The 14,580-nt window shown below is 36.4% G+C and overlaps 1 protein-coding gene across 1 annotated transcript; it reads left to right on the top strand.

Moving 5' to 3' along the window:
• Positions 1 to 12,112: 12,112 nt before the first annotated feature.
• On the top strand, positions 12,113 to 14,135 carry LOC113236928 (histone-lysine N-methyltransferase SETMAR-like). Its single transcript, XM_026473154.1, has 2 exons — positions 12,113 to 12,229; positions 13,479 to 14,135. The coding sequence occupies exons 1-2, from the start codon at positions 12,113 to 12,115 to the stop codon at positions 14,133 to 14,135; spliced, it is 774 nt and encodes a 257-aa protein (XP_026328939.1).
• Positions 14,136 to 14,580: the final 445 nt, after the last annotated feature.

Below are 14,580 nucleotides of genomic sequence, written 5' to 3'. Positions count from 1 at the left end.
AATGACGGGACGAAGAAGTCGTGCGCCTGATAGTAAGCTACACGCCTGTCCATAACAGTTGCAGTGCCACTCAGAGTACTGTCACTGCGCCCGTCATCCCGAGACATAAGTTGAAAAGTCCCATGTGCCATGTGTCTGTAATTTCACCAGCACCTTTATCATTCAAAACCGGAAAACAGTAATGCTGACATTACTACTTACCGGCAGAAATAGGTAAGTGACAGTGGCCCTGTACGAACTCTTTCACAAGAAGGTCTACTGCTACTCTGCCATTTCACCAGCGCCCAAAACCTTCAAACCAAATATTACATATACATATTTGTTACGAAGATTAATTTTAATATCCATTGGACTGGAAATATAATAAATTTTATTCGTTTTTGAAAAGAGGCCGATGTATGTTAACTGACGATATATGTTAAATTATACATAGAAAACAACATCGTCATTGAGAGCGGTTACACATGGCGATTTTAAGCAGCGCGTCTGTAGCGAATCAGACTAGACTTGTGCCTTGTAGGAACGAAAGGGTGCTATACTATTTAGTACAATCGGTGAACATGTGTAAGTCGGTCTTCTGGTTCATTTAGTTCATCTAGTTCCTTAGTTCGTCTTGTCCTTCCTCGGATATCGAATGCACGTTCCAAATTAGTTTTTTTATTCACATAAACAACTGTGAACTTCTAGTATTATGAGGTCAAAATGTATTTTGTACTAAATATTCAAAAATACAATTGGTAATTATCTATTGTGGTGTTTTGTATTTATTATCATTAACCCATTAACGCACAAATATAAATTAATATAAACTTGAAATAAACATTTTTAATAAATTTTAAATTTTCTGTTTATTGTCATAATTTTTCTGTTACAAGAAACGATAGTAAGCCTTATATTGCTGCAATATGGTCGCTTTTTCGGAGAACTAAGTAAACATTTAGAATAGGAATTAGAATAAGAATTTGCCGTCGTTCAAATATTGCCCACTAGATGTCAGCACATTGATTTAAATTTCAATATAGAATCGAAACGTCGTACTTGCAATAACACGTATTCAACTTTCAATGATATGCCATTAGTGTAAAGTTTAAATTACATTAACAGTCCAGAATTTGTTATTTCTATACAAATTAGAAACTACACGACCAATCCTTCTCAAGATTTCATAGTGTTGTTGTAGATTTCATAGTATTAGTTTTGACGACAGTGGTTTTGACAGTAATCGAGGCTGTGAAGTGCTTTAAGCACTTCCATTGTTTTTTTCCCGGATTTGCATCGATGCAACCGCCTATACATCGCTAGTGTCGCGATGCAATCGCGCGTTTCACAAACGCGCATTAGTATCGCTGCTAAAAGCACCGTGTGTAAATGCTCTGAAAAAGAAACCAACATTCCGTTGAACTTGTAATTGATGTGTGGAAACCACTTTAATGCGTCTATTTTTATAAAGATGTAAAATTTTGCTACAATGTAAACAATACCTTGAAATGGAGAAATTAGCCCTTTTTGTAGCATTTTTCTTTTGGTTGGTTAACATTTTTTAACTCCCTCGTTTGGAAAGGGTTTTTAGTGAGGTAAACCTTCTAATTAGTAAGGATCTCCCGAATAAAAAAAGGTAAAAGAAGCCATTTGTTCTTGAGCCGCATTTATTTTTGAAATTTACACAAATAATTGTTAAAACACATGAAATAAAACAGAAACCCATGACTGCAGCTTATTTGCAAACGTTAACTGAAATTATTTCGAAAATCTTCATTAAATATGCTCAAGTCAAAATTCATATAAAACAATTTATATTGTACATATGAAATAAAACAATGGGCCAACTGAGAAACCCAAGGGTTGGCAGTTACCTTGCTCAGCGTCTAAACATTGACATATAAAAGCGGGATCGTTACCAGCGTATATTTAATCTTTAGCAATCGTGTAATTCGTCAATATAATCTGAATCTAGTCCTAATATTTATTGGCAATAAAATCTAAACGGTCATCTTTTTTAACGATTTGATTCTTTTTTTCTGAGACATAAAATAAATTAAATCAATCGATATTTTAATCTGTTCAGAGCTACGAAAAAAATGTTTGATTTCTATAAATTAACTTGGATAGTTTTATGTTGGGCCTCAAAACCAAGACAAATGCGTTTTAAAAATAAAATTTAAATACTTGCTTTTAAAACTAAATAAATGTTGCTTGTATACTAATATTACAATAATCAATATCAAAAGATATACTGGTTATAAATATCATCAATCGTTAAAAGAAAAGACCATTAATAAAAAAAGGACAATAAAGGACAAGAAATATAAATATTGTACGCTTAAACATAATAATAGTGTGACCTTGAATGCAGTTCATTTATAATTTATCCGTAAATCAACTAAATAATATATTGTTAGAAATCTAAAACAGAAATAATAAAAACGAACGACTAGAAATGAAGAATAATTTTAATGAAATAAAATCGATTAGTAAATCTAATGTTCATATTTGAAAAGCGCGAGACGTTATACAAATCAACAACAGGTAAATACGCCTCGAGAGCACACCAGCAAATGGCCTCGACAGCGCCACCGGATAAGAGGGCCAGCTGAAGGCTCATAAGTGTGTTAGAAACATCCTTAAAAAAAGCTGTTATTTTGATTTGCAACGCCTTATAAAGTTTTCCTCGCTGACAGTTGGCCGCTCGATCGACGATCAGTTGGCAGCACGTGCTGAGATGTACGTAACAATATTACTTCAAACATAAAAAAAATGTCGTTTATTTAAAAACGTGCACGTTTACAATAGATCATTTATATCTTTGAGGATCAAATAATATTATCCCATCACCTGTAACCAATAACCTGGTCTCAAATCAGAGAATTCTTTGTATCATGAGTACCAGTGCAACGAAATTTACTTTGGAGTACGTCCAATAGCTCCCGGACGAGAACTAACCCATAAAAATCAATTATCCGAATTGATACTACTGGCGATGGAACGAGCTGTGCTCGGAGTTTCTTTGAAGACAAGGTACGGAACGAGGTTATCTAACAAAGAACTAAGGTCGTCGATATAGCTGGCAGTCTAAGCAAGATGAAGCGGCAGTGGTCTGATCGTATATGTTGAAGAACCGATAACCCATAGGGGAAGCGAGTTCTTGAGTGGAGACTACGGCTCGGCAAACGTAGTGTAGGACACCCTCTGGCGAGATAGACTGACGATTTGCTTGGGGCTGCTGGCAGAAGATAGACGCAACGAGCTGAGGACCGGGCGAAATTGCGCGCATTGTGAGAGGCCTAAGTCCAGCAATGGACTACGATAGGCTGCTGCTGATGATCATGATGATCCTACCGGGAATAAAATCCGGGACTTCCTCGTCCAACCCTCAGTAAATTATTAGGCCGCCGAGATCTTCCCTAATATTATCAGGATGGACGTAGGTGGTAAAGTGCAGTACATTGGTTTATAAAGACATGGTTCTTGTTCGATCTCCTGAATTTATATGTATAACAAAATGTAAACTTAATAGCTAACCATACAATACGTATCACATGTTGTTATTAGACTATAAATATAGTCGATCTGTACTGCAATCAAAATTTAAGCTTTTAATGGATATAAATCCTATAAAACTTGAATTAAGTAACTTTGATTGATACAAGAATACTTATAAAAAATTCCTTCGATCTGGCCAGATTCGAACCGATATCTCCTAGCAAACCGTGTCCGACGTTGGTTTATAAACTAAGCCACGCAACGAACTAGCGAACCTCACGATATTTTCTATGTGCATGTTGTCGGATCTTTGTTTTTGGTTTTTAAAGATTTATTGCCGTAGCGCCATCTGCAAGAAATCGATGAAAGCATTATTTCAGTTAGATACCTTTACAGCTACCAGCACTGGCTAGAGATGCCGCTTTTAATTGTTAATTAAGTTTTTTTTTTAATTTAATGTTAGGATGTTTCACAAAGATCTTCGTATTAATAATTATAACAAACTAGTTCTTTAATTTTAGGAAAAATAATTGAATGTCATGATATTGAAACATTCTGACATTCAATAAAAAAACAGATAAATTATCATTAATTTATAATTTGTACGAATTAAAATAAAACTTTTACACTTATATTTTATTTTTTTTATAAATAGTAAATTTAATATCGTTGGTAAACATTGTAAAATTTTACGCACAATTAAAAATCTCTCTGTAGGCCCTAAAATCTCGAAAGTCACAACTTCATGTTTATTACGGGTTGTTGGCAAAATTTAGTATTACTCAAGAATTTTATAGGGACCAAATGAAACCGGTAAGTGGCCGACAATCGTTCGGGAGGAGCTCACTTGTGCAGGATTAAGAATTAATTCTCCTGAGCCCGAATGTTCTGCGATTAATTTCTCCCGAGAGCGGCGGTTTCGCCTGCTCTTACTTCAGATGAGGCAGATTAGCCCGTTCAATTCCGACGAATTGAATTTTAATTGCATTACCTCGTTCAATTCTAGTGGAGGATTTTCGGGTGTTGTAAAATAATGGGAACTGTGTCGCGGTGGTTTTGATTTTAATGCTTTATACTATAGAAGGTAAAGAACCCGTCCATGTTCAGTACTTCTCAAATTGAATAATCTTTCTTTATGAGAAGATTTACTTCAGCGGTGGTTAATTTTAATTAATGCTCAACCAGATATAGTTATTATGTTTCTTTATTATTATCTCTTTCATTGTTATGTGTTAATATTTGAGGAAATAAGTAAGAAATTATTACCATCTTGTAAGCTTGATGAATAGGTATCAAAATATTTATATTAGGATTAACGTATGGAATGCCCTTCGAAAGTTCTGGTCACTTCGAAATGAGATAAAGTCTATAGTGTAAGATCCAGATTAGAAACTGTTTCAAATAAGATTTCTAAATTTAAAATTTTGGCGTTGTTCATTTGTTTTTGTTTTGGTTACAGTATAAACTATATTCTCTCGGCAATATGCAGACCGGATGCATTCTGTTAACGACACGCTCACCTTTACATAAATATATTAGCCTTTTTATTTATTATTCATTTTTGTAAAAATGTTGCGGGTGTATTAGTTAAGGTACATACAAAAGCGATCGGTCGCCCAGCGCCCTCTGCACAGTTGCACGCATCTCGCGAAACGACCGCACGTAATTTTAATATATTTTAAGCGTGTTTTGTAGTTTCTCAAAACCGTGATTAAACTGTGAGCCTTTGTACGGAGTTGTATTATTGAAGAGGGATCCTAGTAGCTTGCACATTCAATCGACTTGAAAGTACGTACAATTGCTGCTACACTTGCTTGGTATATTTTTAAGGAGTATAAATTTTATTACAAAAAGTAACAGTTTTACAATTCTATATAGTTTATATACTCGTACATGGATATCAAAACAAAACAACAATAAAGTACGTAGTTCTGAATTCAAATTATTAAAGATGATAAATCTAATAATAACTAGAAATGACAATTTGTATTCGGGTGTCGGTCACCGAGAGATATTACGAAAATACTTGTAATGTAGTTTTGAAACATAAATATTGCATTTGTGGAATTATTAATTACGAGTTCCAAAATGACACTTATATTGTATTGCCTTGTATAAAGCAAATACAATTGAAGATATGTTTTTGGTTGGAAATGTTAACCTAGCAAATGAACATCATGGACAATTCAAGTGAATAATGTGCAGTTACGAGCATTGTTGAAGCCAATTGCAAACGACGAAAGAATCGGCAGCATGGTTACCCACTGTACTAACCCATTGCGCCGAATCGATACAATTAACACAAAAGTAGAGAAATAGGTAATACACGATTTGTCTCTATTATAAAGGACAACGCACGTTCTAGCTTCCACTGCTCTTACTCAGCTGGCAAAGATTCAAAATCCAACACGAGTGTTTTTCTAAATGTCTGTGGGTATAGCTGGATAGATTGCTCACCTTCAAACTGCACTGTCAAAAAATCTAAATGAAGGTCATCTCACGTAATAACCTCCTTTGACGTCTAACATCCACCAACTGGGGAGCAGCGCCAGATGTTCTACGAACTACGAGCTTAGCATTGTGTTACTCTGCCGGTGAATACGCGTGTCCGGTATAGCATAGGTCTGCATACGCTAGGCTTGTTCACGTAGAGCTTACTGAAACAGTACGCCTGATCACCAGCTGTCTCAAGCCAACTCCCCTCATTATGGTATATCTTCTAGCAGGTATTGCACCACCATACGTGTGTCGGGATGTAGCATGATCCTCGGGGAAGCACAAACAAGAGAGTGACAGTCGACACCCTTTATATGGCCACCAAATTCCCCGAGCTCGCCTTAAAAGCCACGGACAGTGCCGTCGAGGTAGCAACGAACTATTCAGGGTCAATATATTCTTAAAATAAAAGAAGTATCGACGCGATAAGAAAAAGACTGCTCTTACTTACTTGTGATGTAAAATTGATTTTTACTACCTATTTTTATGGGTGGCCTGTCTACTCGTCTTACGGTACGCGGTCGCCACTCGAGAACTCTAGTCCCGTCGGCTATCTGTTTTGCGAGTAAATTGTCCCGCCCACTGCCACTTAAGTCCTGTAATTCTTTGGGCAATGTCGATTATGCTGGTTCTCAAATCTACTATAATCGTAAATAATTGATTGTAAAGACGAGTGGTTGAACCTTGTCGACAATACAGCCGCTTTTTTAAATCTGTTACAATCATGACAGTTCACCGGAATTTGGTAAGATATGCGAACAATTATGGTAAGACTGATTCGATGAACGATATTTTTCTGCAATTAAATTAATAATCTACAAGGAAACGTAATCTTTAGAATCAAATAACACGAGGGTTCTTCCAATCAATCTTAATATATTCTCTCTGTACAAGATTTTGTCAGATCATTCGTATCATTAATTTCTTTATCAATCAAGTCTATTTATTTATGTTTGTTTACATGTATAAAACATTTATTGCAATTATGTAGTAGACAGTAGGCATACAATTAAAAATTTTCAGTACTTTTTTTATGATAACAAGTGAAGGGACGAACTAGTCGTGGGCCCGGTGGTAAGCGACACGCCTGTCCATAACAGTTGCAGTGCCACCCTGAGCTTTAAATCGCAAATATCTGTAAGACATTGACACTGCGCCCGTCGTCCAGAGACATAAGTTGACAAGTCCCATGTGCCTGTGATTACACCAGCACCCTTACCCTTCATAACCGGGAGGTAGTAATGCTTAACATCCCAGTCCCAACCGCGTCTTGAGCGCGTTATCCGCTAGTTGGGACTCGCCAGGAAGTTCACCCGTTGGATGCGACTGCATTCTGTCGACTGCATTGCCGTCGCATAATGTTATTAATTTTTAAGCTTTCGTAATTTTTAAGCTTTTTCAATGTCACGTTGTTTAAGCACCGTGATATTCAATTATTTTTGTGAAATTACTCTACCAGTTTGTAATAATTGTTAATAAAAAGATCGAACACTTAGAAAAAGTCTTTCCCTGGCCGAGTGAAGAAAAACTTTCGTAGATTTCTCACAGATAGATGGCGCTACGGCAAAGAAATCATTTAAAACCAAAAACAATTATCTAATTGGTTTTTGTGCTGCAGTATTTTTCATTGTGTAACCTTAGGCCTAGTATTTTGTACTATACTAACAATCTGGTTCCGAAATAAATGATTATATTTTTTTTATGAATCCGGTTTATTGGACTTCACCCAATTTCCATCAACCGATTTAAATAACAGGCAAAAGCAAATAGATGTCATTTCACAAAGAAGGATGGCGACATCCCGTTTATTTTGTGACAACGTGCGTTAAAGGAGACCTATCAATACTTGTGATTCATTATCACAGCATTAACAAAACTAATTGAGTACAGACTTTAGAAGCTGGGGTTATATAGTTGATATAGGTTATACATATAACATAGTCCTGTTATATATATAACCTTCAGAATTCGCTTCAGATATTATTCGTAGTAGCAGAAAACAACAAGTTTTCAGTTCGTTCCTTAAAATAATAAAGAACCTGAATATTCCCAAATTTGCCAAACTCTGCCACATTTAATATAACTTATCACGTTCTGCAGCAATGAAAATGAATAAAAATTAAATCTGCCCAAATGGCAGAAATCTGCCACAAATGGTCACACTGTTCTCAATCTCAAAGTGATATTGACATTGGCAAGAGACCTCTTGTCAAAACGTTCCTTTGCAACTTTCATTATATCCCATTCAAATATTGTCTAAATATTTTTATCACATTGCGTTATATTTTTTGCTCTATTATATTAATGTTTAATTGATTATTTCATTGGGTATTTCATAGTTTTAATGTGTATACTTTAAAATAACCTATACTTCAGGTAGGTAAACATTCAATCATGCTTAAAATGAAACGTATGTACAAGAACGTTACTTAATCTATGGTCGAACTGAATCAATTGTGTTCTGTTCTTGCATTTATTGTAAAATACAATGATTTACAATTTTTTTGTACCCGACTTCTAAAAATATACAAAATTACATAATATTGATAATAAAGCACAAACTAAAACGTAAAATTATACGAGCAAAGTCCATGAACGACTCTTCGTCTTTATTGGGGCAGCTTTCGTCATCCTTCTTTTCAGATCAATATTTTTTATAAAAAGTTAGCTTGTAATACAAACGTATTGTTGACAATAACCGTTCAGGATGAAAACGTGTTCGCGCCCATATGATTTATAATATTGTAATTTATTATTGTTAATTTCGTTTAAGATTTTGGTAAATAAACGAGAGGGAGAGAGGGGTCTTGCTTGGAGTCTGTAGGGTTCTCCCGTCCCGCTCCTGCATTGGTGCCGTCCCGCTCGCACACTTGAAAAGAATGCGAGCGGTGCGGCGGGCCAGCGATGATATAAAAGACGGAGCGTTGGGAGAGGAACGACATTCCAAAACTGACTGCATAAGAATCCGAAGGCGTTCCAAATCTCACCGCGATCCAAGCAAAACCAAGATCAAGAAGCTCAATTTACACTAGGCGTTTTTTCACTTAATCCTCGCCCACAATAACTATAATCTAAATACATCTAAATCTCATCTAACTTAATGTTTGGTCATAATCGACATTTTGCTCTCATAATTTGGCGTATCGGCCCCATGTGCGAAATTATTACACAACTGCACAACATACGTATCTACTGATCTACGTGTCTCAAGTAGACTATGTGCTCCCTTGGTCTAAGTCACTCGTAACTTGGTTTATCGACCCCATGTGTGTAAGATACTATGTTATTAATTTATCCTAGTAGATCCTATATATTGAAGTAGTTCCAAAATGAAATTCATTTTCAAGTTATAAATTTGCATTTTTAATTGAATCAGTCATCGATTACTTATAAGTCATATAAGTATAAGTCATAATATATAGTATATAATATAAGTGTAAATGTATCAATGAAGTGTTTATTAAAACTGAAATGTAGATATTATTATTAAACCAACTCCGAATAATCCGTGTGTACCACGTTCAACCGTTCATTGGATGATGATAGTATCGGATGTCACATTTCTTCTTTTTAAACCGAGAGTTTAGGTCATAGTCCACCACGCTTGCCCAATGCGAAGTGGGGTCTTCACACGTCTTCCAAGAGTTGTGGACAATCTTCGACGTGCAGGTTGCATTTATGGCGTTTTCCCTCCCCGAAAAGCTCATGAAAATCTTCAAATTGAATTTCCCATATAAAGTCCGAAAAACTCAGGGATGCGAGCACGGATTCGAAACCACCGCCTCTGCTTGAAAGGCGGTAGGTCGAACCGTTTGATTACCACGGCGTTTTTATCAGCAAAAGCATTAAGCTGCGAACAAAAAAGGGATTGTACAAAGAAAATATTGACTTTAAGATCGTCTTCATTCTTTATTAATAACCACCATCGAATAAATACCCTTTGGCACCACTGATTTCTACTTTGTACTGAAAATTAAATACATGATTATTTGCAAAACACTAACAACACAAAAATAAACTTTGAAGTTTGTTTTGTACTATCGGACACTTTTACATTTTGTATTTGGCAGTAAAGTAATAAGTTCAAACGTGCAAGCGTCCTCGCGATGACCCCTACCTCTTCTCCTGTGTTACGCACCGTTCTTGTATTTACGCTAGCGCTTTCTTTTGTTGCCGCGCAGAGTTACCACCGTTTGGAGCTATCTATTTTTGATCGAAAGTGAAACTGGTTAAATTATTAAAAATCATGGAACACAAATTGTCATTCGTGATGTTAGTAATATCGACTCTGGAAAGGTAAATCGTCTAATTTACAAAAGAAAAAGTTCTAACTAGTTTTATTTGTTGTATGGAAAAGTTGAAACCTTTTTGTTTTTCATGTAACAAATAAAATTAGAGTTATGATGAAAAGTAGAGTTTTTTCCTAAAAGAAATTACTTTAAATCACTGTTCTGTAATATTTTCCCAATGCACCTCAGGCGTTTCACCATTCCAGCTTCGATATAGTCCTGCGAGGTTTTTAATGTTTTACAAATAACCGCACAGTTTTTGTGGGCGCCAATAACATTTCGATCACATACAACTCCTTGTCAAGTGATATCAAATATGATGTCAAGGTCATCTCGTTTTTAATACTGTGGTCACCAGCGGTTGACAAAACTGCGTATACTGGTGGACTTGGTGGATACACATGGGACTTGACAACTTATGTCTGGGTGACGGGCGCAGTGGTAGTGCCCCTCAGATCTATACAATTTAAAGCTCTGAGTGGCACTGTAACTGTTATAGACAGGCATGTAGCTTACCATAAGGCGCACGTATTGTTCGGACCGACCGAAAAAAAAGAATATATAATAAAAGCACCATAAATAACTATGAATAACAACAAAGAGATAATCTAAATCATAATATGATTATCGAAATGGTGGTAACACTATTTGTCTCCAACTCATTAGCTCCATAAATACACAAGGACCTTCATCATAATAATTCACACTTCAAACAACTTTCACCGCGAAAAGGGATAACGTGAATTCCCTTTAATGTTAATTTCATTAATTGTTTATACCTACCCTATATTATGCTCACTGTATCATTCTGTCACTTTGTACTGAGGGGACTTGCATTAATTACCGCGTTTCCCTTTCAGCCTATCCCCTGTACGGACTAATTATTTGCACGAACTTGCACCTCTGTAACTAAGCCTCTTAGGTGCGGAGATAAATGTGCTAGATTTGGCTTCGGATATGTCTCCTTGAAAGCTCTCTCAATCTGATAGAAATAAAAATATCAATAGAAAAGCTATTACTTTCCTTGAAGCGCCAGCTCTTAAACAGAATAAAAAGGGAATTAACTTTTTACTTCTTTAAACTTTTAATCCTTTACATTCGTCGTTTCACAAATCAATTTAAACGGTAATTACTCTATGCAGGACGGGGGTGGGAGTCGTCGTGGAGGACTCTTGCACGTTAGACTTATTCTCCCAAATTAAGATGTAAAAAGTCTCAAATAGTACATCAAAAATTTAAAAGCTTATTTTTTTACCATAGCATGGGTTTGGCAAAAACTTCCATCACAGCAAAACACACCATATTTAGCGACTCCTTGTATTCTCTGTTCTCGGTGCAATAAAGGCGCGAAAATTGTTGAATGACGGATGACAATGTTTTGAGTGGTGACACCCCTTGCGAGTTCTGTCAAGTTCCACTCATAACCTACAATGTATTTTCGAAGTGTCGTCTTAATTCGAATACAAACTTATGTACCTACTTTATGTAGAAGACGTCACGTTACCTTGCTGGAAGACGTCGGCTGGAATTCGGCCGGATCAAAGGAACTTTTTCTAAATACTCGATCTTTGTATTAATAATTATAGCAAATTAGTGAAGTAATTTCACAAAAACAAAAAATGAATATCAATTCAATACAAATTTAATTACCTTATGTACTTTAGAGACGCAAGCAATTTAAATCAATACATACCAATACAGATCCTATAAGTTTATTAATTAATTTTTTATTTAAAAATTAATGCGCATTTGATCTCCATTTTGCTTGATGGATGGTGACGAGGAGGTCGACAATTAAGCATGCACAAATTAATAATATCTACTAACTTTCGCCTTGAAAAGTCAACATGAACTTGAACTTACTCCTAGAGCTATTTGACATATATGTAGTATCAAGTAATATGGCTGAAGTTGCCAAACGCAGGGGGCGTTTGATCGCATGTTTCAACTTTCCCGAAGCTTCCGTATTATGAACTAATTCAGCTAACTAGTTATATATATAACTGCATAATTAGCCAGCTAGCAGTTACTTAAACTGCACAGGTTTTTTTACACTTACGGTATTGTACTCTACGTAGTATAGTCCTACTGCTGATTATATTGTGTCAGATTTTTAAAGAACAGTAAGTTTGCCACTCCAAAAAACGACACGGATAAACAAAAAAGATAAATGAACAAAACATTAAATTTATATTTTTTTATCCCGTATAAATTATGGGACGTGTCTTTTGAGCATGTCAATAATTTATCGCTTATATATAGGTCAATGCGCTTATAGGTAAATACTGGCAACTCTATAGTGTTGGAATCTAGTAATTCAAGTACGTTACTGTTTCTTTTAAGGATATCAAGTAACGCGACAATATAGTCGTGTGCTTGGACCGCTTCTTCTAAATGGTGTAGTAACTTGAATCGTGTTTCTCGGTTTAAGTACTTAGAATATTATTAGTCAAAATCTTGGAGATTTTTTGTGATGATATACTGGTGAAATTACAGGCGCATGGGACTTGTCAACGTATGTCTCAGGGTGATGGGCGCAGTGGCAGTGAACCTCAGATCTTTGTGATTTAAAGCTCTGAGTGGCACTGCAAATGTTATGGACAGGCGTGTAGCTTACCTACCATTAGGCGCACGACTTGTTCGTCGTGCCACTAGATATTATAAAAAAAAATTATATTGGTATACAGCGCCGGGCGCTGTCGGTGCGCGGTAACATGTTGGCTTAGAGGTTTCCTGTAAATGTAAAGATAATTCTTTTTAGAGCTTACTGCCAGAATTTTTATACAGGTTCTCTGTCGACCAACGTCACAGCGAGCGTACGACGCCTTGCGTGTAATGTACAACAACATCTTTAGGGTTCTGTTGAGGCTTCCTCGCTTTACAGCGCCTCTGACACGTTTGTGTTGTGTTTGCGTGGGAGCACCAATGGTATCCTGAGGATGATACGTAGGGCACTCAATAAGTTTTGAGATGCTCGAGATTTAAAAATGGAACGCACCCGTATCATATGTTGTTAAAAAGCAAATTTATTTAAAAATAGATCACCAAAAGCAATTTAGCTAAATTTAAAAAAAATGACATTGTTAGTCATTTTACTACAACGCTTCCCGCGCTTTTTCTTTACAATAATGGATCTTAACCGTGAACATTTGCGTGATCTTCCATGATTTTAAATGTGGTTTATCTGAACAATTGAGTTTGGAACGTTTGCAGTCTGCATTAGAGGACTCTGCTCCTTCTCGTGCAACAGTTTTTAGGTGGTTTAAGGAATTTAAAAGAGGCAAAACTAACCTTGAAGATGACCTAAGAGGCGGACGCCCGGAAACAGCAGTTACTGCAGAAAATGTGTGGACATCTGAAATGTTGGTGCGAGAAGACCCACGAATCACGTACACGAACATTGAGAAGATCCTAGGCATTAGTTCGGGAAGCGTCAATACTATCCTGCATCAACATCTTGGAGTGAGGAAGCTTTGTTGTCGATGGATCCCACGATTGCTCTCCGGTGCTGAAAAACAGGCTCGAGTGGATTGGTGCCGAGAAATGCTTATACGTTTCGAAAACGGGACATCGAGACGTGTTTCAGAAATCGTTACTGGTGATGAAACATGGATCTATCAATATGATCCAGAAAGCAAGAAGCAGTCGTCGGTGTGGGTCTTCGCAGAGGGACAATTACCGACAAAGTTGCAAAGACCTCGAAACGTCGGCAAAAAAATGGTAGCTAGTTTTTTTTCTCGGAGCGGACATTTGTCGACGTCAATGTTAGAAAATAGTAGGTCTGTTAATTCAGAATGGTACACAACAGTAGCATTGCCAAAAGTTTTCCAAGCTGTGCGGGAGAGGAGACCAAAGACCGGGCTCCGGTGAATCATGCTACATCACGATAACGCCTCTTCACATACGTCCCTCAGAACAAAGGCGTTTATTGAGGAATCTGGTATAGAAACCTTAAATCACCCGCCGTACAGCCCTGACTTGGCTCCCTGCGATTTCTTTTTGTTCCCAACAGTGAAGGATAAAATCAAAGGAAAATTTTTTTTGAGTGTCGAAGAAGCAGTAGCTGCCTACGAAATGGGAATTGCAATGCTGACAGATCAAGACTGGCAAAAGTGTTTTCAGAGTTGGTTTAGACGAATGAAACTTTGTGTAGATAATGATGGAGAGTATTTTGAAAAAATGTAAAATAAATTATATTAATATGTTTGATATTTTTTCTTTATCTCAAAACTTATTGAGTGACCTACGTAGCAGGAATAATGGACTCGGCTGTTTTCCGTAGGTTCACTGTGTTACACGTGGACATATAATAATG

This window comes from Hyposmocoma kahamanoa, unplaced genomic scaffold (assembly GCF_003589595.1).
Source record: "Hyposmocoma kahamanoa isolate Upper Pololo Valley unplaced genomic scaffold, ASM358959v1 92, whole genome shotgun sequence".
NCBI classification, from domain to species: Eukaryota; Metazoa; Arthropoda; class Insecta; order Lepidoptera; family Cosmopterigidae; genus Hyposmocoma; species Hyposmocoma kahamanoa.
Note: the sequence above shows the minus strand (reverse complement) of the source record. Positions and strands in the feature narration are given on the sequence as shown.

What these genes read in the sequence shown, in the direction of transcription:
- LOC113236928 (XM_026473154.1), top strand. Translation starts at nt 12,113, where the DNA reads ATGAACTTGAACTTACTCCTAGAGCTATTTGACATATATGTAGTATCA. An exon ending in TCAACTTTCCCGAAGCTTCC is followed by an intron (nt 12,230 to 13,478) that starts GTATTATGAACT and finishes GAACGTTTGCAG; the next exon opens with TCTGCATTAGAGGACTCTGC.